At 37.7% G+C, this 26,374-nt stretch overlaps 1 protein-coding gene across 1 annotated transcript; it reads right to left on the bottom strand.

The window, feature by feature from the left end:
- Positions 1-512: 512 nt before the first annotated feature.
- On the bottom strand, positions 513-24,611 carry LOC136260862 (ABC transporter G family member 20-like). Its single transcript, XM_066054756.1, has 23 exons — positions 24,370-24,611; positions 21,635-21,794; positions 13,908-14,062; positions 12,261-12,368; positions 12,106-12,199; positions 11,966-12,040; positions 11,748-11,831; positions 11,599-11,695; positions 11,377-11,467; positions 10,537-10,655; positions 9,403-9,467; positions 9,252-9,355; positions 6,416-6,468; positions 4,231-4,278; positions 3,816-3,865; positions 3,239-3,304; positions 2,871-2,941; positions 2,725-2,813; positions 2,478-2,581; positions 2,035-2,107; positions 1,862-1,948; positions 913-1,017; positions 513-801 (listed from the first exon to the last, which is right to left on the bottom strand). Exons 1-23 carry the CDS (start codon positions 24,504-24,506, stop codon positions 695-697), a joined length of 2,142 nt encoding a protein of 713 aa, XP_065910828.1. The 5' UTR covers positions 24,507-24,611; the 3' UTR covers positions 513-694.
- Positions 24,612-26,374: the final 1,763 nt, after the last annotated feature.

The raw sequence follows: 26,374 nt of genomic DNA, 5'->3' as shown, positions 1-26,374 counted from the left end.
TAGTGTTCAGTGATAAGGAATTTGAAGTTACTAGACTAATCATTAGAGGACTACATTTGAATTATAAAGTTAAAGCTATGGCCCATCTGCATGGACTAGTAGTTAATGTTACTGAAATTACTTTGGTTACAAAAGCATTAGTAACAGTTATAATCTGAACAGCTATATAATCAAGGACAAAACTAGCTATAGTTAGAAACATTTCATTAGTGTGGCATATATACCTAATATTAGAGTTAAGAGTAGTGTGACTGCTCTATTGGAATCCCTGACTGCATGCTCTATTAGAGTATATCGATCTTTTGCAGTAAAAAATAAGTGTCTTGCTGGGTCACGTGCACTTAAGCACCTGTAATATTAATAATAGTCCTCATAAACTAGGGTTCCAGGTTTACCATGCGGGCGGGTGACCAGAAACTAAGGTTTGACTTGGTGTGGCCTAATGTACTGATTGTATACAGTGTAGTCTCAGGATGAGTCACACAAGTGGTTGCAAATTCTGCAGAGGAGTGTTTCAAATAATTATTTTAATGTTCATTTTAATAAAAATATTTACAGATCATACAAAGATATTCAGAAAATCCTAGTCAGCTAATACCATGTGCTACTACTGGCTGCTATCTACAATCTACAAAATAGCAATACCAAACTACTGATGTTTATATATAATAACATTCATTCATTCACACTGCATCTACTTCTTCAGGTGAAGTCCAATTGTAGCTGCAATGGCAAAAAATAGAAACCAACCAGTTGGGATTGCTAATCCCAACCACACTTCTTGATGGCCTAGTCCCCAACCTATAGGGTTAGCACAACAAGTATAAAACAATGCTTTAATGGAACAATGATATTTAACTGATATAAGATCATGTGCATTATTACAGTGTGCAATATATACTACTTGGTTACCTTTCAATAAAATATCCCTAACTGCTTTAGCAGGCATGGCCACTGGTAAACAGTAGGCGGTATACCTTATCCAGGCTTCCAAGCCTTGTAGCGGCCACATTATACCTTGAATAGAAGAAACAGAGTAAACAATCATACAGTATGGTAGTATGGGATTGTGGAGGTTTGGGCTTTCTTGTCCCAAAAAAAAACAACAAAAAAACAGTCTCATAATATAACACTTGGTTAGGCATAACTGAGTCCAAAAATGTTCTACCATTATACAGCACAACTTCTACAATCCATGCAGTCACTATTACCTATGATGATGGAAACTACAGATGATTATCGTGACACTGAAGTCATCACATGACAAATCAACACTTGTGTGGCAATGGAGAATTACGTGGTAATTTTGTAATCTACCAATTATTCAGCAATTCAGAATTACGCGGTAATTTTGTAATTTACCAATTATTTAGCAATTCATCAATTACGTTGCTATGCATTGCTAAGGAAGTGTAACTCAATGAAGCACTTTAAATTAACACAGAAGTATCTAACAATTGTTTTATAGCATACGAGGCCTGTTATGGTTGTCAAACTCCTGTTACAACATATAAGTAAGCCCCTACCTAAGCAGATCAGCATAATTTCAGTAACCGGTTACACCCCCTTCAAGGAAAACAGAAAGCTAACTTTCTATACAGTACATAAACAGCCTTCATTCATCGAATGAAGGTTTATTTTCTGTAGTTCAAAGTTAGTTTGCTCACGTCATTGTAAACAGACATGCAGGTACACAGTTTTCCCAAAACCAATTTTAGGAAACTAGGTGTGCGCCTGCAGCCAGCCGTGGGCATACGCTTAGTTTAAAAATGACAATAGAAAATCTTATTGTTCACACATTGCAGGCTTGTAGTACAAGAAAATACACATATTAGCAGATACTCCAACAGTATTGACATACCAGCACTGAGTACAATTGGGTAGAAGATGGCAACAGACAACTGTAGAGCAAAGGCCTCCGAGCTTATATATGCAGATATTGTCAAACCTTTAAAAATAATAATAATCACTTTAAACATGCGATGTGTAACTCTAAAACAAATACTTTAAAATGTCACCACAAGTACTACTTACCAAATGCAAATCCAACCATTCCTTCAACAACATATATCAAAAAGACAAGAACCAGGCTTCCCTCTCGGGGGAGCTTTAAAAAAAAAGAAAAGAAAGTTAAAATAAAATAGTGCAAACATACATAAAGATGTATGCATTCATAATTAACAAGTACATCAAAGGTATATAGTACTGAATAGTAGAGATCACGAAAATTGGACTTTCCTGCTCAAGAAACACTGCCCAGGGTGGCACTTGATGGATTTAGCTATTAGCATTGTGAACATATTCATGATTTTATGGTTGTTAAGAAATTACTTTGGTACACTCAAAACATCATTATGAGCTTGCATTTCAATTTTCTGTGCTTAACTGCATACCCACAACAAAAGTCTTTTTTTTTGTCATTATACTTATGTTTGGCCTCAGTAACACCTTGTCATCATTCTTATGTAGGAACTTACATCAAAACCAAAAATTATAGTGAAAAATGTTGGGAGCAACTGAAAAATCAACAAAACAAAGAATGACATGATCTGAGCAAGGATAATTTCCACAGGAGTGACTCCTACAAAGAACAACAAAAAAAGTTAATCGTTTACTACTTATTACTTAACTACAACAACATTTGTGCTGTGCACACACACGCACACACTACATGTATGCATGCATGAACACACGCACTACACGCAAGCACAAACACAGACACACCTGCTACCCATGTGCGGTCTATGACACCTTCTTTGCGCTCTGTGATCAGCTGAGTTGCAGTCAAGGTAACAGACAAACCAGTAATCATACTGGAACAAACACAATTTAATGTACACACTAATATAACTTACTGTTCCATCACTTACGCTCCTATGATAGGTGTGAAAACAGAATCAGAAAAGTCCAGGCTTGCTTTACCATAAACATATCTGGAAACCTATAGAAGAGAAATATTTTATATTTCAGTGTAAATCACAGCCTATAAACTATCATTAATCTGGTTGTAGCAATGTATTCTAACTAATTCATTCACCACAAAGTAACTCAAGTAGTATTCATCATCAAGGCCATTTTGAGTTACTAAATTATAACCAATGTATCTATCTTATCTTACAACTCATGCTGTTTGTTCCCATGCGCTAATTGACAACCCAGCCACTGGAATTTATCCCCCAGTGTAATTAGTCATCACCAGGCGTAACACTTCAATCCTCCCATACACAAGTACACTTACATTTAACAGTGGGTAGTCAACATAATCAGGGATGCTCTCATTCCTTTCGATGACTCTCAATACTGCCTACACCAAAAACAATTTAAAAAATATAATGTGTGCATGATGTGGCTGTGGCTGTCTGTACACGTGTACATACTGGTATTTACTATTTATAGTACGCTTGGTTAACATCATTGTTTATTGGGAAATTCTTTAGTAGCCAAAATGTACTACTATGTGTACAAAAAGTGTGTAACATCATACCGTTGTTCTTAATGTGTGTAATATCAACACTATGGCTCTTAATGAGCCTTTTCAGTGCATAAAATCAAAGGCAACGCTGCAGAAATCATGGAATATGCAAGCCTCTTACTGCACTGTTCACCAAGTATCCTCAAACTGCTCTATAATAGACTATTCCATATCTGTTCAGTCTTAAGGGGAGACTTTTAAAAACAACATCTTTTAATAGTGTTCTAGGCACTGTTGTCAGTCTGTGTGATTATATAAAGTGCATAGAAATTTGTGTTGCAATACATTGTTCTGCTCTTTTGGGTTGTAACTTACAATACATACTTCACATGTTATTACTTACTCTAAATGCAGCATCAAGAGTACTGTTCACTGTGTAGTAAATCTGTTGGTCTGTATTAAAAAGATAGTGAGTCTAGTGATTACTAGTGATGTGTAATATCATTGTTATATCAATTACCATGATACTGTTAATAAAATACAAAATTTCTTATTATTAAATTTTATATTGTGACACTTGGGGGATATGTAGCAACTTAATAAGGAGCACTACAAAAAAATTAGGGGTGAAATGAAGGTCAGATTTTAACCTCTGAAGCTTCTTGCAAAAGCTACCAAAGCTGTGTAAACACTACTGATACCAATAATGTATAAACTTGATGACTCATAATGACATCGACAAAATTAGGTACTGCAGTAAACAAAGAGACCGTATGACGTATGTACATATTCACAAGTGATGCAAATTTTTAACTCACTGGCAACATCCATCGACACTTGAATTGTAGCTCTGTCCAGTTCGTCATCTACATAATAACAAATATATTAAGTACACTAAACAGACTATCCTCATATGGAGTTTCCTGATACATAAGCCCAAACTCAAGAGTTGGACATCCAAGGATGGAGGTGTAAAATATAGGGTATTCCCTGTGCTCTGAATAACCTACAAAAAAGTTGACAGTGGGTTGGTATCAAAGCCATTCATTAGTGCATTATTCATTACGTAGTCGTAATTATATGGCAAGTACACCAGAAATGACAGAGCTTGTACATCAACAGTAGTAGGTGAGATATAGTCTAACACATTTTCCCACCTGCATAACAGTATGACAAGATTGTTGTGATAGCAAGAGTTCATCATATAAAAAGAGAGCTCTCTTTTTTTATTCGGTAATAGTGAAATAACTTCAGAATTAGCACCAAAATTATGCATTAGTGACTCTTCAGTGCTATGGTGTGAAATGAATGTGTGTTATGACAGTGATGTCTCACTATCCTTTCAAAAAGATTGAAGCACGTCTATAAACTTTGCCCACTTACTTGGTTATTGTACAGTACATCACCAAGATAAAGGGGGTAGCACAGAACTAGTGAAGCTGTATAACTGTGACATAATGAACGTGTGCAGAAGTTGATTGCAGTATGGGTTTATGGCAGAGTGACTAGCATTAAAATGTAGAGAAAAATGGAGGACAACTCATAAATGAATCCATGTATGAAATTCACTGTTTGAGAGAAGGTCACGAGGTGAAAGATGAACATCTGTGATGTCTTAATTGTACCATTATTACACCATTAATGTAGCCATTAGCCTTGTCCATTAGCCTTGTCCATTAGCCTTGTCCATTAGCCTTGTCCATTAGCCTTGTCCATTAGCCTTGTCCATTAGCCTTGTCCATTAGCCTTGTCATTAGCCTTGTCCATTAGCCTTGTCCATTAGCCTTGTCCATTAGCCTTGTCCATTAGCATCCATTAGCTATCATACTTACATCTAGTCATGTCCATTACGGACATGTGATAGGAGTGGAATGGGATACTGGAATGAAATTGTTACAAGGCTCAATATCACTTTTTAAAACATCCATACAGTCGTAAGTCATACAAGTGTTATAGCAAGGTGAAGTATGCTAAAAGTAAAAGAGTTGACTTCAAGGGGAATCCTAATTATTTTCTACTTAAGTGGAAGAGTTGTACTTTTTGAAAGTAAAAATGTTATTTTAACTTTCAGAAATCAATCATCATAGTTAAACAGCTTCCACTACCCCTTTAAGCAATACTACACTTTGCTGTCTTTGCAATGTAGTTACATCTTTAAAGTCTTAAATGTATTAGGTGTGATTGGTTGATTGGTGGTAAGCCACAAGCCTCTTTATGCCAACCTATGAGGTTATTGACAAGCAAGAAACTATAATGTGGAATGGACTGACAAAGAGGGCTCGAGCTGACTTTAAAAACAATTTGCAATATGACGTCACAGAATTTTCTAGTTGGCCGACTCTTTCATGTATTGTTATCTCAAAAAATTGTATGATAACTAACAAACAAGATATTATAGTGAGGTATGGTTGTTATAACAATGAAATAGTATTTCTCCAGAGAGAGTGAATTCTATATTGTTATACCATACCTGTTAGTTTTAACTCGAGATTCAATAGTCTTATTTAGTTCCATTTATAATTTACACTTGGACATGTTAGAGTCCCCCAAATAGAACATCCATTAGCAATTAGTGATGTCATTGGCTTTTATAAGGTTACATGACAGATCATGCTAGCAGCCATCATGTGGAACTGAGATTTAGCTAACTGAGCACTAATTAGATCAAGAAGCTACCATTATAACCAGCAACCAAATCACAAAACTTGCTTGAATTTCATAGTCCTAAACCATAGGCTATTCAGTGATTATGAAACATCCTTCACAAGCCAGATCCTCAAATCCATTAACTTGCCATAGTAATAGTTAGTAATAGTACCAAGAATCTATACTTATATACTTATACATCACGTATACCAATCAGATATTTAGTTAAGATTGTTATTAGGTGTGTTATGACATAAGACCCATTACTTTCTAAGAGATGTATCATTACTGGGATATACCAAGTGTTTTGTCATACTATAAAAGTCCCATAACTTTGACCACAGTCACAGAACTTACCAGAAATAATGACAGGTTCTACATTTAGTATCTTGATGCATACATCTTCTCTCCTGTATGGAAAATAAAGACATGATGTTCATGTGGAAAAACAACCTGACCAGGTCATAAAAGTGTACCCATGGACAGACAAATGCTCCACTTAATTGTGAGAGATTCTTTGGGTGTGCTGAAGAACCCTAAAATTTCTACTATATATGCTGACTATAATTAGTGGAGGCTACAAGTGTAATTGTACTTCAATAAAAAGATGGAAATAGCAAGGGGAATGTATATCTTAACACAAGCTCTTGTAGAATAGAAACCCTCACAGAATACTTTGTCGAATACACCACTGTGTAATTCCACATTGATTATGCAACGAGATGTAACTTGTACAATCAAGTAACCGTTCTACCACTACACTTGCTAAGCAAGTTCTTTTTCCACAGCAGTTTGTCATAACAGGCCAAAATCTTGAATGCTAGTTGTGTTCAGGTTAATAGTGCGTTTACACTAGCAGTTGGGCACGGTACGGTACAGCACAGCACAGCACGGCACGGTATGCTTAATTTTGCTAGTGTAAATGGGTATCGATCCGAACCAAACCGTTACGTGCTGGGCTGGCCTGGCCCTGCTACTTCAACCGTGCTGGCTCAGTACGGCACGGCACGGTAGACAAATTGAAACAAACCTTGCTATATCCTTGGCTGCTGTACGTAAATACGATGGCTTCTACAATGGCCAAACGTGAAACAAAGTCCAGTTACCACGTTCAACTTGAAATGAGCTGTCCATCGAGCGGTAGCCACTGATATTGTCCCTCAAATGGATTGCTGGTAACTTGTACGACAGCAACAGCTTGAAATTGGCGAGGGCATCTCGTAGGACGATACTTTAGCCATCACGTGCTTATGTATAAACTTGCCCAGCACGGTTATTTCCTTACCAATGTAAACGCGCACTTAAAACATAGCGTACCGTACCGTGCTGTGCCGTACCGTGCTGTGCCGTACCGAGCTGGAGGTACTAGTGTAAACGCACTATAAGGAATCTTGTATAACTATTGTGCTGCAGTCAAGCGGTTTTAGCAGTAGAGTTTGCATTTTCATTTTATGACTTTCTCATTGTCTAGAGGGAAAAACCAATGGGCTGTTAAAGTTTCAGTCTTATCTGGTAAGAGCTTTCACAGCTATAGAAAGACAAGAAGAGCAAAACATCCATTTGTACAGTGCCTACCGTAGATTCCCTAAAAATTCAGCAGAAATAAATTAATTCCGTTCGTGTCTGGCCAAACAAGTAGGAAAAAAAGTACCAACCCGGTGTTATTGTCAAATTTTTAGGGATCTATCCCTAATACTCTCTGCATGCTTCATGACTATGTTATTTGCAATCCGTTTATTGTTTACTTTCTGGATTTCTTTCTACAGGGACCAACAGGAATGCCTTGCGATGGAACTGATGATACTGGCTGCAGCACTAACTTATATACCGTGATTGCCTACATTATCCAGGAGAGATGATCCATGTCATTACTACATCGCTTTTGAATACAATCACTCAGACGCAATATTAAGGATTCCATAAAAATAGAAACCACAACCAATAATATTATTAAACTATCTCGTGATGATTAAATTTTGCTACCAGATGCTGCATGAAGTGTTCCATGATTTAACAGAGCATTATCTGAAGGTGTATCATGTTTGTGGGTTCCAGGAGAGATGTTATTTTGTGAACAAAAACGAAGATCATTATGCGGCAGCCGCGCATGATGTTACACAGTGATATCGTTGGGCATGTTCCCTGAACAATTTCACACTTGATGCTTCATCCAGCATCGGGGTAGCATATTGTGTGAGGTCACTGGGAATCCTCAGTACTCAAGAGACCTTCGTCAACTAGTACTCCAATTGCCGAAAAATTAGTGCACTTATAATTAGAAACTTTCTTTGCGTTTGCCGAAATTTAGAGCATATTGCATTCAAAGCATGGGGAGTGCCGAATATTTAGAGATGCCAAAATTTTAGGGAATCTACAGTATATGGGGAAAAAATTACAGGCACTTGTTTATTCGATCATAAGTTTTGAGTGCAACAGGCTACAGAGTTGGGACTTCATTTTATTCACCATGAACTGGGACATTCATCAAGGTATAATTTTTGGCCTAAATACACCAACGCTATTAAGCAAGCAGACTGTTCAAGCTTAGAAACGGCAATGATAAAGTTACGTTTTACTGCAACGTAAACAAACATGTTTACTTTATGGTACAGAAACAAAACAGAGATATTCTTACTCTCCATGAAGAGGTGAATCCTTTGGTATATTAGATATTTCAGTTCAAGTCTTCCTTCACTGTTTACAGAAGCAATTAAAACACACGTAAAATTATTTATGTAGCATGTGTCTTTTATTTAAATGGAATTTATCTCAAAAACAGAATTATGTAAACAAGTCAGGATTTCGCTCAGCGGGTCACAAATGCTTTCCTGGACAACAATGATAGCTGAATTAGTATAGCTAACAATGATGATACCACCTTTTTTTTTTAGATCTCTGCACTGCTGTGTCCCAAACATTTTTCATGTACTGATTCACTTATAACTTTTAAGGCAGGCTAAGCCCATAACATCTACAGCCACTGCAGTGCCTTCCCAAGATCAGAGGTAAGCAGCACACACTCTTGGTAAAAAAAAAGCACACACTCTTACAATGAAGTGTGGCTCCAGTAACCAACTCTGACAAGTTTAAGTTAATTAGTGGGATAGTGTAACTGCTACATGTGTCCTTGTATTTTTTTTTTTTGTTTGCTTTATGACAAACAGGTTAGTTTTCTAAAACAACGCACTATTACCTTTTAAAATAGCTATCTGTAAAGTTTTCAGGAATCAACACATGTGCAACAGCTTTTCCATCTTCCACTTTTTCAACTCCTTCACGAGGGTCGCTTGTAAAGTCCTGTATGAAATAAAAATTACAGCACTTAAAAATATCGAAGTCCCTACCAGATCTAAGGAATCTTCATCAATGTGAGCAATGAATAAGGCACCAAGGGGACGTGGAAATAAGGCTACATAATTTACAGAAAAAATACAGCATTATAATAATGTAATAGTACATTTAAAAACTATCACTTAAAAAAATGAATTAAGGGATCCAAGCGATAAAAATTGTGAAACAAGAGATGAATGACTGTATTACAGTATAGTGTTATAACAATTACTTTTTGTCAGTTGCCAACGTAGGGATTTTTCCACCGAGCTATGCTGCAATACCATCATTCATTCATCTCTTGGTTCACTACTTTTAGTTGCTAATGGACTACAGTTTCTGAAGGAGATGCCCCACCAGTCCAGACTTGAAAAGATGATTGTCAGTGATGATGTATTAAATAGGGAGACAGCACTCACCCTTCTAGGTAATGCTTCTCTTAATATCAATGATTGCAGGTCTTCCCTTTCATACATATTAAAGACGACCAGAAAGCACTTTAAGCTAGTTAAAGCACTACCACACTTATGCAATTGTGAAAAACAGCACTCTGGTGCCTGAATACAGCACTCTGGTGTCCGAATACAGCACTTGGCTTTGCCTTGTGCTATATTTTTCCATACTATACTCACAGCAGTGCTTTAGCTAGTATTTAATGCCTACCAATGGGTCTTTTTGTGGAGGAAACCTTGTGCCGAAGTTTACAAAGTATTTGGATATGATGCAATACTACACAGTGTGTTTTAAAAGGCAATACAGTAATGTCTATAATAACGAGGTTGGAAACTGTCCCTATTATATTAAATAGCTATGAAAAAGAGTAATCATTGTGAAATTAAGTGATAATAAAGGTGGCAGACAACAACACAGTAAGCTTATTAAAGAATATCATTCTATGAATTTCCATTACAATTGCTAAATTCAGCTGGTGAATCATTGGAGTTACTGAATGGGAATAATCAAATAATATGAAGGAAGTATCACAATTTACCCTAATACAACAGTCACTGTAACACTATTTGTCTAATATCTTTGTTAGTCAATCCAATACAGTAGTAGTAGTAGCAATGTTTTTAACACCATAGGTAGGCAATACGGGATACACAAAATTAGATAAACTAAAAATACATAATAACATAATACATTACTTGGTTGAGCAGTGTCAAGATTAGTGACATAAACCTTGAGGTCTTCAAGGTCAGTTCCGTAGCTGAAGCAAAACAAGGATAACTGGATCAGTGGACTGATGAGAATGAGAAACAGCAGGCTGTAGAAAAATACAACCATGTCATAAACTTGAAGCACTAAGTTTAGCTGTTTATTAGTAACATATCACAACCTATTACACACACTACATTGTATCTACACACAAGACAAAGCCACTGGCAGCCACGTGACACGCAGCCATTGCCAACTAGCAAATCAACATTGGGATGTCTATACATTACTCAGGCATTTGAGTAACAGGAGACCAGAGGCCATTGGAACTAATGATGCCATGATATAGAATTTTTTATATCACAATATAAATCATGATAATCACGATATACATTAATACTCATCATTGCATTACCAATACACGGTTTTAAAATAGGTACAAATAAAAGCTAGAGACAATATTTTATGTAATTTTGTCCATAATTGATATTCTATAGTGAATTAGTAATGACAACCGACGACAAATTTGAGATAAGGTCTTTTTACAGCATGTAATACAACTTTTGGAACAATTTTTTCAATTATACAAATGAAAATTTAAATTAAATTCCATAGTATCACGATATAGGCATTTGCACTATTGTACTGTATCACCACAATTTATATCATGATTATCGTGGCATCATTAATTGGAACCTGAAGTTCTAAAACAACCCTACCATCACTAAGCAAGACAAGACAGCTGGATAGACTGCAAGTAACTCTTAGGCAAACAACAACATACATTACCAGGCACGCGCGCATGCACGCACACACATATACACACTCACAGTGGTTCACGGAAGAATTTCATAAACTGCTTCCAAATTAGTGCAGCTAAGTTAAAAAACTTGGGAGGACTTGGTATTCCACACTTGGGCACTGGAATAACATTAAGAACACATACAACAATCAATAAAGTACACAAGTGACCTAATCTAACAAATGCATAATACATGTACATGTACTTCCATCTAAGTCAGAAGTTATGATGACACTTGATACAACCTTACACTCAAAAAGTGGTGGTGGTGTTATATCATCATCTTCTTCCTCTGAGCCTCGTACCAATGGCGTCCTCTCAGTTGGCTCTGCTGAAGTGGGATAACTCTGGGAATGGAATTATTAAATACACGAAATCATTTTTTTTGCAGTTACGTACAATGGCTGCTCCCGGTTTGCTGGCCTTCTTCTGTCCACTCAGTTCATCTTCTTCAGATAACTTTAGCAAAACATCTTCCAGAGTCTGTGATACAATTGAAACTATCATGATTATGAACAATACTGTTTTTAGCTAACAACTCGCCACTAATAGCATTCACATTTACAAAATATATCTGCTACTGCATAGAACTAGATCTATGCAACTATACAACTTACAGTAACATTGAAGGCTCTGATGAGATCATCAGGTTTGGATTGGGCCAACAGTTTACCTGATCTCATGAGACCAACCTAAATTAAGACAAAACCAATACCACAATTACAGACACATACCAATAAGAGCCTCTAAAACTCACCACATGGGCCTGTCTGGCCTCCTCAATGTAGTGGGTGGTGATAACGATAGTTGTGTTACCAGCTGAGGTAATCTCCAATAAATGACGCCAGATCCTAAATAATAAATAAGCACATCCTAATACAAGCACTACTTGATTATTAGTCACAGCATTACTTAGCTCTCAACAAGGGATCAATTCCCACAGTTGGCTCATCCAGTATCAACAATGGTGGCTCCTGAAGCAGAGCAAGAGCAAAGGAAATACGTCTCTTCTGTCCACCACTGAAACAAAAGAAATATTACTTGAGTTTAAATAGGTTGCTTCTTCATATAAGAATCACAAAACATGAATTGTAAATATAATGTGTACTGATAAATTCATAAATATAATAGAAAGTACATACGACCAGTAGTTGTCACTGGTTGTACATTATATCATAGTGGTTGCGTGTAGTTGTATTGTAAGTACATCATATGGTTGTGACTGTACAAGCTAAGCAACAAAATGAAATGTTGCTGCTATGTGATTCCCAAGTTTAGACAACACATGCTAATTTGTAGCTGTTTATTAGTGAGGAAAAGCAGGAAATGCAGTGAAAATTTTTAAAATTATACATAAAACATTAAACAATGTAGTCTTAATCTTGGTGACAAAGGTTTTAAGCCATAATGTAGAGAGAGCAGTTGGCTAGTTTAGTTTGTAAGTCAGCATGATGCACCCCTTCTTGGCAGCCATGATTATAGTGGATTAGACGTCCCCAAGAGTTCATAATGTATATACTGAGGAGAGTATCCTACTCTCATATACCCCTGTAGAAGGGAATATCGTGAAGTTATGACATAGCACTTCTGAGTTCGCCTGTTTTTCCTTGTAGAATTAATGATGTCATTAGTTGAACATGGTATCGATTGAACACGTGTCTAACAACGTTGCTAGCAACTTCAGCTCTAAAAATTTCTCACCAAACTACAATCGTTCCTTCATGGGTTAAGATCGCTTCATAGGTGTTTCTTACTAGGCCATTTGCGAATGCGGCTATCCTGAGCCTTGTGGGTGTGAAATGGTGCTAACAATTCTTGCACTTTTACGGCTGCTCATACATCCCAAACCACATCTAGTCGTTACATCATAACTTCACAATACACCCTTCTACAGGGTTATACGAGAGTAGGATACTCTCCTCAGTATATATATATACTATGAACTCTTGACGTTGCTTGATCAGAATGCAAATAAATTTGAATAGTGTCTTAGAACTTTTTGAGCAGAATGCTTGTGTACTGGATCTCCATACACTATAATAACTAAGTACACTGTACACTGTCTGGGACAAGTTTTCATCATGTACCACTAAGAACCCTTAGTTAGCAAAACAGGCAAGATTGTGATTGGTGATACCCACGTTGGCACATGTGTTCAGCATACCATTAAACCACAAAATGGTGTGAAGAGCTTGAGTGAAACACCTGAATTACCCTAAACACAAATCAATAAATAGCTTTTGTTATCAGGAAGTTATGGTTTGGAAAGGGGAATAAAGCCACATGTTCCACAATTCATCATCTGTCTGACACTGACAACACAGAGGTCATTACACTATGTTACGTACAATATTGTGTGAGAGATCCAGTTACCCAAGTTCCCATATTTTTAGGGGTGTGCCTGATAGGCTTATAATAGAAGCTCCTAAATCTTTATTGGTGTCAGTTTTACAGCACTAGGACACAATATCACACATCCTTATCAGTTAATTTAAAGGATGATTATTAAATTTAGTAAAACACGCACGCACGCACATGCGCACACACACACAACAATACCTCATGATTCCACATCTACGATGTATAGTTGGCAAATTCAAAAACTCCTTCAAGAATTCAGTACGCTTGCGTGTGTATTTCATGTTCATCCGATAGAGGATACCAAAATAGTACATCAACTCCAACATGGTGAATTCATATATCAGAGCAGTTTCCTTCAGAAAAAGAAAGTTTAAAATTGTATAATTAATTTCTGAGGCAGTATACCCCCACAATGATTACTACAGAGTATTTAATACTCATAGGCGTAGCAAGCACCTTGTGGTTGGGGGCAGTGCTCACCCAAAAACATAAACAGAAAGTACTATCTAAATAACACTGCACATATGCAAATGAACCTATTTAGTATTCAAGGAATTGTCCTCATTATTAAGAGCTAGGTGATCAGAGTGTGCTTCTTGATAAGGTGAATGGTACTAGACATATTAAAAATTAAAAATAAGAAATAGGGATCGCTGAAAAAAGCAACGAAACAAGAAGGGATCGTTGGGGTGGTAATGTAAACCACAAATCCCTATTTTGACTCTTTATACTCAAATGGAGCATTTATAGAGAGTCAAAATAGGGATTTGTGGTTTGCATTACCACCCCAGCGATCCCTTCTTGTTTCATGCCTTTTTTCAGCGATCCCTATTTCTTATTTTAAAATTTTAATATGTCTAGTTTGTGTATTTTTTTCCAAATCCATTTATGGATTATAAGTTAATTGACACATTAGTGTAGTAAGCTAACAGAGATTCCTCAGTTTAAAAGGTTAACTCATTAACTAGATATATTAATGCAATATTAATTTGACTGTATTTTCGTCCTGATTTGTACACGCACAAAATATAAGGCAGGATACATTAATTCCTAGTCTACTCAGTGTTTTAGACATCATTGTCACACTTGGTGCCATTGTTGAAAACACACTGCTATTAGGGCTGGGAGATTATATCGATTATGGGATTAATCGTGATTGTCTCTGAACATCGTGATGTTCAGATGTGATATAAATAATCATGATGTTGTGACATCACATGCAAATGTGTATTAGTAAATTGTACTTCAAAATGGTGGCACATACTGCTGTGGAAGAACACAATCTGGGAAACAAGCTTGATATTATAGTTCATTGTGTGAATAACTCTTACAGCGTAGTTTAAAGCTTACCTGTTAGAAACCATTGAATTTTAAGGATATTATTATTCATTATGCTGTTTTGTTTGTATTAAACTATAACTGCCTATGGCCTTAATTATGTTGAACAGTTGTACACAATTTCACTGTGTATTAAATAATTCATACAAAGTTGTGCAGTTGTAACATCGTGATAGTTATCATAATCGTGATATGTTGCATCCCACAATCGTGAAAGTAGCAAAATGTCACAATCGCTCAGCCCTAACTGCTATATAAGCTAGCTACCTGTCAGAAGAATTACTGATTGTGCACCTATCATACAGGAGACAGTGTTGATGACGGCACAGGAGACTTGAAGAAGAACAAGATGTCTTAGGTGTTTATTCTAACAGAAGGACAAGAATGAAACTCTATGATACAAGTTATAAGCATGGTAATTGTTAGTGTTATAATTCCTGTAGAGTCCAAACTTTTTTCAAAAGAGAAGATAAATTTCACGTGATATAATGATGCATACATCAAGCATGTGCATTATAGGTGTAGAGTTGTCTAGCAGAATAGGTAGTGAAGAGATAGCTATACATTGTAGCTGTAGTGCTATTATTGTAGCGATGACACTTTACAACACCTATAAATGCACGTGTGAACAAGGCTGCATGCAGCAGCAACCGTGTGAGTTGGTGTTAATCAAGCTAAATAGGAGGAGATGGCTATGCTTGGCCGAAAAGTCTTCCTATGCCGGTGTCTGCATGTACAAATCACAATGTCACTACTAGTGGCCAGTGGCGTAGCCAGTCTTACATGATTACCAGGGATTTGGCAGTAATTACCCATGCAGGAGTACTTTAAACTGGCATATTGAGTTCCAATTGCCAGGACTTAGACTGGGCTCTAGCCCTGGAAAGCCTAGGTGTAGCCTGCTAGCAGCAGTGTGTCATAAAGTGGAACATCATAGGTATAGTCAACAAAGTCTGGTTAGCATATGGTCATAAATGCTTGCAACTGTCAATGTCACTAGCTGATCGGAGAATGTGCTAGAGTAAGTACACAGTAGCTAGTTACAGTGACATAAGCACAGTAGCACACAATCCTCCCATATCAGACTGTCAGGCTTCACACCATGTAAGTTGTTGTGTGTGAAAAGCAACCATGATATCAGCGTTACTATTTATCTTCCCCCTATAACGGACAAACAAACAAAGCACTCACTGTGATGACTAGGAAGAATAAACTGGATGCCTTGCATACGCACTTGAACGGCTTCTCGTAGCGAACACGGGAAGCTCACTAGAGACCCTATTATGGCGATCTTGTAAGGTAAAAGAGTGCTGCACAACTTCAATCTGCCATCTATTAACGTTATATAGACTATAGTCGAACAATATGCATCCCTGAGCACACAAGATCCCGTAATTTTGTTCTTCTATGGCTTCTTCCATATACGGAATAGCAGGCAATGGCAAAGAAGAACTTGAGGCGGAGGCTGGTTAGCGATCTGTGGAGTACGGGTTAATTAATGGGTCATGGACACGCGGAAGGACTCAGTGAGTAAGGCTGTGTAGTTTTTATTGCAAAAAATGGAAGCCTTGGGCTGTACACGAGTGAAACAAAATAATATTATGAATAATAATATGAACAATTCGCATAAAATTTGCAATTTTTGAATGTTTCCAAATTTCGTCTAGACCATTTTTACTGCTATATCACCATTTGTCTGAGTTCAGTGTTTGATAATAAGCCTTCTGAGTGTTGTTTTATGCTCGAGTCTGCTTTCTAAGGCTGGTTTTAGGTGACTGCTCTATTAGGATTTTCAAAAATTCTTCTGCGATCCCTATTATGAGCCCACTATTGTGGTTCATGATACTGTGACCTTTCTGAAGGTTCTGTTAGAGCACATGTTGCATCCCAAAAACAAATCAAGTGTCGGAAAGCACAAAGGCCAGAATTTAAAAGCGACAATGCGACAATGGAAGCCATTCAAAGATATTCTATGATTTCACAGCCTGTGAGCTCCCATTTACAGTAGTAGGAATGGAGACAAAGGATTCAGACTTGGTGATTAACAGTACAACATTGGTGGTTGTTACACAGTGCACTGGTTACATCTGGGACTGCAGGGTTCTACCCAGAAATTCCTGAGTGGTGGCCTAAAGTTAACATGAATTGATATCCTGTGTGTTGTATATTGCATGCATATCAGTGATATATACAAGAATTGTACTGGTCGGAATTAAGAGGATACTGGTCGGTTTTTAGAGGTACTGGTTGCTTTGAATCACTGCCGGTCAGTGTGGGCAGAACCCTGCTGAGAGGGACACAAGCATTGCATGGACAACAAGTTATGGTGTGCTATGCCTTTTTAACAGCCCTACACTGAAAAGGTTCAAAACTTTTTATTGCTATTGCATCATTCACTTGTTAATATTGCATCATAAATTTAATAGAGCCAGATTGTCTCTTAACTATTGTGGAATGCACTACTGGGCTGTCCCTGGTTATATATGTCAACAGGCTATAAGCAGCCATAGAGTGTTAATACTGTGGTAAAAGAATGGTCAAGTTTGTTTCTTGTCCAGGTCCATACAGCGGAAAAGAACTTTCGATACTGTATGACTTAAGTTTACAAATAAGCATGTGTTTATAATGCGTTTATAGGTGATGATACAACAAATCATTGAGCAGTAGTGAATCAGTGGTGGGAGGAGGTAGGAGATATTTTGTGTAGGGGTAAACAAAATTGCTCCTATATACATGGGGGTGTAAATCTAATTAGTATAATTTATCTTTACCCACTTGCATCATTGTAGATGATGAAGTAGATTGCATTTACTACTAGTGACTAAGAGTACAGCAAACAATAGCACAGGTACCTGAAAATAAGATCAGAATATATTCTTAATAACGCTCTACTGCAAAATTCATCTGGAGCTCAGTGAAGCTCAACACATGAAACAATTTCTACACTGGTGAATTACCATTTCTGACAATAAAGCCAGTGCTAAACTTCATAGTTTACTAGAATTATAACCTATGCTAAAAATGTGCAATATGCACACGTCACGCAATTATTGTGATGTTATGTCCTGCCTCCTCTGGTAGTGAATGCTCACTTTCTGATTGTAGGCTCTTTAGATGATATTGTAAATAAAATAAAATAGGCTCCTGAAAATATTAAGCACAACACAGAGGAGGTCAGCAGCGATTAAGCGTCTTTAGAAATTAATTATGCAAAAGTCGACACTCTGGGATGAAATTAAATGTGTGGAATATGTAACAAATTGTGGCATCATTGTGTTGTTCACAAGAATATACATACCTGATTAGTGCTAGAAGATACGAGAGTTATCTAGGGTCTTTTACAAAACAAAATACATTGCCTGAATGTTTACATGAAGAGCAATCCATATATCGAACAACCCCCTGTTACCCCCACCATTTGCTAGCTTTTGTATTGCGAATCACAAGCAAAATAGTCATTATTAGTGCTGTAAAAAGGTCGAAATCATCCTATATAACATAACACTAATTCTATTTCAGACAATGGTATATAATATGTAGAGTTGACTTTGAAGTGTGTAGGTATCTCATTTATGAAGAAACCTGATATACTTGTTTACAATCACAATGAGACCCACAATAATGCACTTAGCCACATCATTAAAGAAAAATCAAAGCAAAAAACAGTATTATCTTCATGCTATATCGAGGAAATTATAGAACTCTGCATGGGCAAAATGCTGATTTACCTGAAAAAAAGAAAGCTCCTAAAAGCCAGAGAAGAAATCACTCCAGAGGATCTCCATGGTGCGTCTTATTATTAGAGCTGTGTGTACAATTATCTGATTATCAAGATATCGTTAAGACAGATTGGGATGACAGGTTTATTTAACCCTTCAACCCACAAAGAACACTTGGAGAATGCGTGTTTACACAATATGGGGCACACATGGCGACACTAGGTGGAGCAACCTAATTTTTTATAGCCTATTGATCAAAAGTCTGTTCACTGGGCTACAGTACTTGGAGAAGGTTAAATGAACACTGTAACTACAGCAGCTTACTTGTTATGAAGCGATGAATGAGTCGCGTCTCCGAGTTTCAAAATTCTTGCCACATGTTTAATTTCAATTGTGGGTTTGCTCACACGAGTCATACAAGGCCTGATAGAAATTCAACGGCGAATTGAACGGAAGTTGTTGCAAGGTGACAGAAGAACAAGATCATTTTATAAAGAAATGTAAAGGGTCTACGTGTTTCCTTACCGAAAAGTTATTTACACAGCTTGTTTTGGCCCATACCATTTAGCATTAGGGTAAAGCCCTAGGTATCAATTTAATCCTTGTTGCATCACTAGTAGAATGACGTAAATTACATAGCCATAGGTTGGACACTTAAGTTACAGTGCTTTGTATCATTGCACACCTCTAATCATTATCCGGAATGAAATTGGCTGTTTCAAGCTATTATTAAAAGTTATTTTGTGTGTTTCAAGCATGTTCTAGTTACTGGCTTGAGGGAAGTTCTTTAAATTAGTAAAAGCATTACCTTGCTCGTGCTATATGAAAAATATAGCACTAAAATACTGGTATCAACACAAGAGCACTTGACTTTGTCTCGTGCTACTATTTGTCTCTTGCCCTCTCTTTACATGCTATATTTTTCGTATCTTATTTCTTGCAACATTCAAGTGACCACAACACTAGGCAATAGTGCCGCAATGTTAACGTGGAAAAAGGGAGTAATTTCTTCAGAGCTTGTCAATCATCACCAACTAACCCTGGTAGATGAAACAAAGTTACTGTAAATACTTTCTAATTGTCTGCACAAAGATTAGCAGTGTACTGAAACCACACTCAGCTGCAGTTGTAGTGATTCTATTTTTATGTGTTGAAAAGATCATGTAAAGGATCTGTTATTAGCTATATGTAGCGTCTGCATGTCTTCATGTTAACATAAAAATCTGACACTAAAAAAAGTTGATTATTATGAAAATTAGATGAGACACAAGCTGTAAGTTACGTATACACTGCATGCTAACAGTGGGAGTGGTTTATATTGTTTCCAACTGTCTAAGTAACAGTTAGACACTCGCAATAGGTGTCTTCGAGGATTTAAAAACCTGAGGTGACGTCAATAATTACCGAGGCACAGCCGAGGTAATTATTGACGTCACCGATGGTTTTTAAATCCTCGAAGACGCCTATTGTGAGTGTCTAAGTGTTTTAGACAATGGCGTAGAAGCAGTGAGTTAGTATAGAGAGTTCCCATTGTAAACACCTAGGGTATTTCAGCGAGCAAAAGATGTGAGGTCGCGCAAGCCATGAAGTGCGAATAACTGAAGGTTTGTAAAGTCGATAAAAAGTATGTTTGAGGCATTATAGATACGTGTGAATGGCAGCAAATGGGAATAGCCAGTGCCAACATGGCTGTCTTGGTCTACAGAGCGTGCTTTAATATGGCGAAGGCCACAAACTGAATTAATGGCTTGTACCACGATGGTCTATAAATCCACTGAGCTACCCACAATAACAGCGCACCTGAGTGTAATTTCTTTGTAATAATCTGCTCGCAATCGCTTGGTGTTTACTGATGTGCGAAATACTAACTGTCCACAAAAAGCTAATTGCATTACTGTAGGCCACATTGTGGTTGTAAACAACTGTCGGGTGTCTTACCAGTAAGACACCTGATACCAGGTTTTTTCGCAAATAAGAGACCTCCACACATCAAACGAAACACTGCATACCATTGTCTAACTGTAGTAAACATAGACCGTATTCCAAATGATGTCATACGCATTTTCTACTTGGGGGACTCTTTTTGAGTATTATCAACAATGATCGAGATTTCAAACATTGATATACAGGCTAACAAACAAAATATCGAGGTGAAACTACCAGGTTTGGTTATTACAGCAAAGAAACAATAGTATTTCTTCTAAACTTTGAAAGCCAGCTGAAAAATTCTAACCCGGCATTAGAGAATAGATTTTATACCTTTATAACTGTACCCGTTAGTTTTAGGTCAATATATTCTTCCAGGATTGTATTTTAAAGTCCCATTGGAACTCTCACTCAAAGTTGTTAGAATACCCCAAATAGCTGTGGCCATTATATTTTGTGATGTCATTTGGAATACGGTCTATACCGTAGATGGCTTAGGCAAACTTCTTTTGGAGTCTGCTTCACCCAGTTTTAATCAATATTTCTGCCAGCAAATCGACACATATAAACAGTATTACAGTGTTTATAATACTACAATAATGTGTAGATCAACTTCTAGAGCAATTTCCATTAGTAGCCAATACACACAATAAAAGGCACAAAGTGCAAAATGTTTAACACAAGGAGTATCTATAAAACAAATGCTCAACAACTTCCTAGAACTACACTAGCTCATCTCTACTCCAAATTCAGCAGTGTTTAATGAAAGCATGTGGCTCAACAGAGGTAAAATAAATACAGCAACTGAAACAGAAAAGTACTCTGTAATAACATAAAAGCTGTAGCGATACCTGTCAGTGAACAATAAAAGCTCACTAATCACCATCCTGTTTGTGAGTGCATTCATAAAGAAAAACACATTCTACCCTATTTAATGCATACCTGAGGCATGTAGCCTACATCTTTGCCAGGTACAGTATGTCCAGGAGCTCCAGGAGGTTTACCCATGATGATGATTTGTCCTGAACGGATGGGTATTCGTCCCAGGACACAACGTAACAATGTGGTCTTGCCACACCCACTGGCACCAAGGAGACCATATCTAAAGAAAAGCACAAACACAACAGTAAACCCTAACCCCTGCTGGCAGCAAAAGTTAACTATGCTTACAATAGTAAAATGATATTAATCCTTCGTATAAATTACAGTACAGTAAATCTACTTTCGTTCATCCTTGAGGTAATGTTGCATACTTCCCAGAATGCAATTAGATTACATCATGGTTTTTTTTTTGCACCAAGGCTGACCAAGCAAAGATTTACTGGTAATGTCTTGGTGATATATCTGAAACATTGTTGAAGGCCTTTCTGCTGTTCACAAATCCATAACAAACCATTCTTCTTCCATTCCTTGCACTTTTGACTAGAACAAAGAGTCTTAGCACATCACACTTTTACATTTTCGTAAAAGTAGTCGGTAATCAGCCGCTAAGAATTTAAATAGTTGGTGTTTGTTTCATCTTAAAGTCCGCGAAGTGATTTTATTCATTCTGGCAGTGGTCATGGAATAAGTGCAACAGCAATCAGAATATTTATCTGCCACCCCCTAATAAACCATATGGCAAGCAGCATTGGAACTAAACAGTGGACTATACAAAGACTGCTGGACCATCGTAAAATATCGTGCCTTCATTGTACGCTTATATAACCCATAAATTTCAAGTCAATTTTTAAAGATAACTTGGCCAATGAACAATCTAGTGCTAAGGACAGTAAGGAGTTTTGATTTTAACCACTTCTCACCTTGTAGAACAATTTTACTGATGACAACATGGAAAGTACTGAAAATGCATACCCATGGACTACAACATTGGCTAACAATGCCATCAAGCCTGAATCATGAAAATTCAAAGCGTAGAGTAACACTTACCCGATGGCCACACCAAATTTGATGGTCTGTGGTGGATAATTTGAAGTCATTTAGCAAGAGAGACCGTGTGGCTAGTCAGGGTGCGCTCCATATAACAGTAATCACCAGATGGCAGCTGGAGTTAATGTTTTTAAAGCGTGAATGTTAATTATATCAACAGTAGCTGGGCAGTCTGATAAGAGTTCGTTCTGTGAGATGCTTCGCTGTTGTCTATGGATTTCCACGTTTGTTCGTGCATTACCACAAACATGCTGTCCAATTAATCACTGCCCTTAATCAGTTCAGTGCAACTTGGTGAGGGTTTGTCTTCACAAGAAATTTACTGAAGCAGTCGTGTACCTTTAGAAAGGAATTTCTCAGATGCTAGCTAGCTACTAGAATCCACTCACAACCCAAATCTCTTGACCAACGCCTGAACGCCACATAATCATACAAATCCCTTCCTAGCCCCACTATCCCCGGGTTTTGCTAGTCGAGGCTTGGTCAGGGTTTTTATTGCCAATACTTCCCCAGTAGGTGAGTTCTGTGATGCAAATTCCTACCTTCCCCCACCTCAATCCCGAATCTGGGGACTACATTGATAGGTACATTAACAAAAGAAAAAAAGGAAGCGTTTTGGGCTAAAGACCACATACGCCGTAGATAAAATGCATCCTGACCGGATCTTATTAAATAACACTAGCCGTTGAACTTGCTTTAAATGAAAAGGTTAACAGTCTTCATAAGGCCCCTATTCGGTGATTATTAGTTTCTCATCCAGCCTTTCTAATTATTATGACGCGGGCGGGAGGGTATTACCATTATGCCATTATTTTATAATATTAACACACTGATGTACAGACCTTGTCCAAATTGTCTTTCTTTCTTACTACAAACATTTCCTTCACCAGCTGATTCTACTTTTCGTGATTGCCAACTGTTTTTCGACAGTCAACTGAAAGCCTGCTTTGATGAAGTCGATAGAGCACGATTGCAACTGGCACTGCAGCAATTTGCTAAGGAAAACAACAGTTCTCCTGGTGATATATAGCGTATTGTAGCGTTCATCAACAAAAATTATAACAGTTTGGTATCACGTGTTCTTCTGAGCATGCGCAGAGTAAATAATGGCTTACCATGCGGTAGTTTAAGAAGGATGCGGGCGTAGTCTCGCGTGCCAGACGGTTTTGTGTGGGGGCGGTAAATAAACCGTCTGGTCACTGTTGCACACATTCCGGGACCACTACCGGAATGTTGGCAGAGCCAATCAGATCATTTCGCGCACTCTGTGACGAAACAACCACTAATAATTCAAATTCTTAGTGTAATAAAGAACTGAATCTCGGCTACAGATCACTTTTTCGAAAGTTTAACGCCATGGGCTTAGGATCTTTGTTTCCCTAGTACAGGGCTCTTAAAAGCGTTCGTATAAGAACGATCGTGGTCCGCTACGGATTTGTGAAACGACAGAATTGTCGAGGAAGACGTTCAGCAATGTTTCGAATACGTCACCAGGACATTACCAGTACAATTATTGTCTTAGTCTGCTCAAAGAGGTGATTGGAACGATTATTGCATCATCCTTGGCGCAAAACAATGCCGTGATGTAATCTAATTGCATTCCAGTGAGTTCACGGAAAGTGTGCAACAGTGACCAGACGGTTTATTTGCCGCCCCCACACAAACCGTCTGGCACGCGAGACTAATGCGGGCGGTGGATGAGAAACTAATAATCACCAAATAGGGGCCTAACACTATTGCTAACTCACATCGTCCCATACGGGACACTCAAGTTGAGTCCTTTGAGTGCATGGAATGCGTTCCGCCCAGTTCCATAAAACTTGTGCAGATCTTGTGTCTGTATTGCCAAAGTCTTCGCGTCACTGTCGACGGCTGAATAATCCATCCTCCAATGTTCGCTAGACCAGGTTTGGATTTCACCAGGATCTCACCCACACTCCACGCACTGAAGAGGCTTATAGAGTCCGGAGGACGAGAGACGGATAACTTCGTAAACGGAAAAATTGAGATTTAAAAAGCAGCAAAACTTTCCTCAGTTTGCAAGGAAACAATTGCTTCAGCGCTTGTCATGCCAAAATGATCCTGAGGCATTATGGCTTATGCCCAGAAGATGGAATAGACTTGTTGAACTAAGTTATTAATTAAGGTTGTTTTGTAGTTAAAGTACTTAGTTTGGTAGTTAAGCTAGTTAGAATTTTGTATTTAATATATTTAATTGTAAGCCTACTAAATGAAGCTTATTCACCAGCTTCTTACTTGTAACCAAAAAAAAACAAAAAACACTTTCCTTATTTGGTTATTTTCTGTTACGCATGCGAAAATTGTTAGACACGTGTGAGCGGCGCCGCTGCACACTTTTCTTCCACAACCGGCCGCTTCAATATCTATATAACGCACTCCAAGTCTAAATGCATCTGACAAAAAGGTGATAGAGAGTCGTAAATCGTAGTATTGGTCTCAGAGCTACCATGAAATTCGAGATGCTGCCCGTGACGTTTTCAGTGTGAGTGATTACAAAACACCTGTAGCTAAAGTAAACTAATACCGGCCTGTATTTACATGCACCTATCAATGTCAAGCCCCACCCCCATCCCTGGGGATCCCCATACACCTTGACATCTACATCTTTCCCCCACCCCTTGGGCTTTTAACAGCAGCCAAAAATTATTTTAATAGATAAATCAAATCCCCTATGAAACCCCTTTTGAGGTGGGGAAATAGTGGGGTTTTGGCAAGCTTCTTATACTGGGGAGTTTGATGCTAGGCTTTGTCAGTATTGCTACCCAGGGGTGGGGGTGGGGCATGAGATTGATAGGTAAGGTGGTTGCCTGATACATATATGGAGTGGCACTCTAATCCTGTAGTCTACTGCAATCTTTGCGTGGTAATGATAAAAACTGCACTTGACTGTTGGTTGATTTCTAGTAAAATCACATTTACACTAAGCTATGAATTGTGGTATACTTTTTATTTGACCAATTGAAGTTTTTGTCTTGCTTGCCTTTGACTTAAAAAGGCAAACAAGAAAGTACAATGTTAGTTGAGTTGTGTATCTTGCCTCATGTCCCCTATGCGAGGAAACAATAGTTAGGCATAGCTACGCTGACCCGCAAAGGAGGCATGTAACAGTATTATGCATGCTCTTGCATGATCCTTACTGAGAACTGGTACGCATAATCAAATGGCCCCATTGTTTGTTCTGTTACATCACTGTTACATCAATGTCACCAGAGTACTATTCCTTGAAGTAAAAAGGCAAATTATGCCACATCCACACACCACATAGACAATTCAAGGACGACAGGTCCTAGGGCTACATAATCATAATTAATTTTGTTATACAAGTGTGCAATGGAGCACTTCAATTTGCATACAGATTGGCTATATATACACTATGAAAGAGGCATTGACCTGTGTTTGGCACGTACTACACAGACCTAACATTGACACCTGAATCAGTAGACATGAAATAGTGAGGACATACTTATGGTGAATAGTGTAGTCAACAAATCACAATAATTGTGTTACATGTGAGTAGTCCTCTGTATGGTGGAACATTTATATTTAAGTTCAAGCATTGCAGTGATATGAGGCAGCAATTTGAGACTAAACAATGCTGCCACGTTAACGAGTTCACCAGAGACAATAATTTTCCATATCAACACTTCCATATTTAAAGTGCTCATGCTGCTGTAAGAAGTATACTAGCTAGACTTGTAGCTGCTTCTTACAATTTACCATACCTTCTTAGCA

Source organism: Dysidea avara, chromosome 7, assembly GCF_963678975.1.
Source record: "Dysidea avara chromosome 7, odDysAvar1.4, whole genome shotgun sequence".
NCBI lineage: Eukaryota > Metazoa > Porifera > Demospongiae > Dictyoceratida > Dysideidae > Dysidea > Dysidea avara.
Note: the sequence above shows the minus strand (reverse complement) of the source record. Positions and strands in the feature narration are given on the sequence as shown.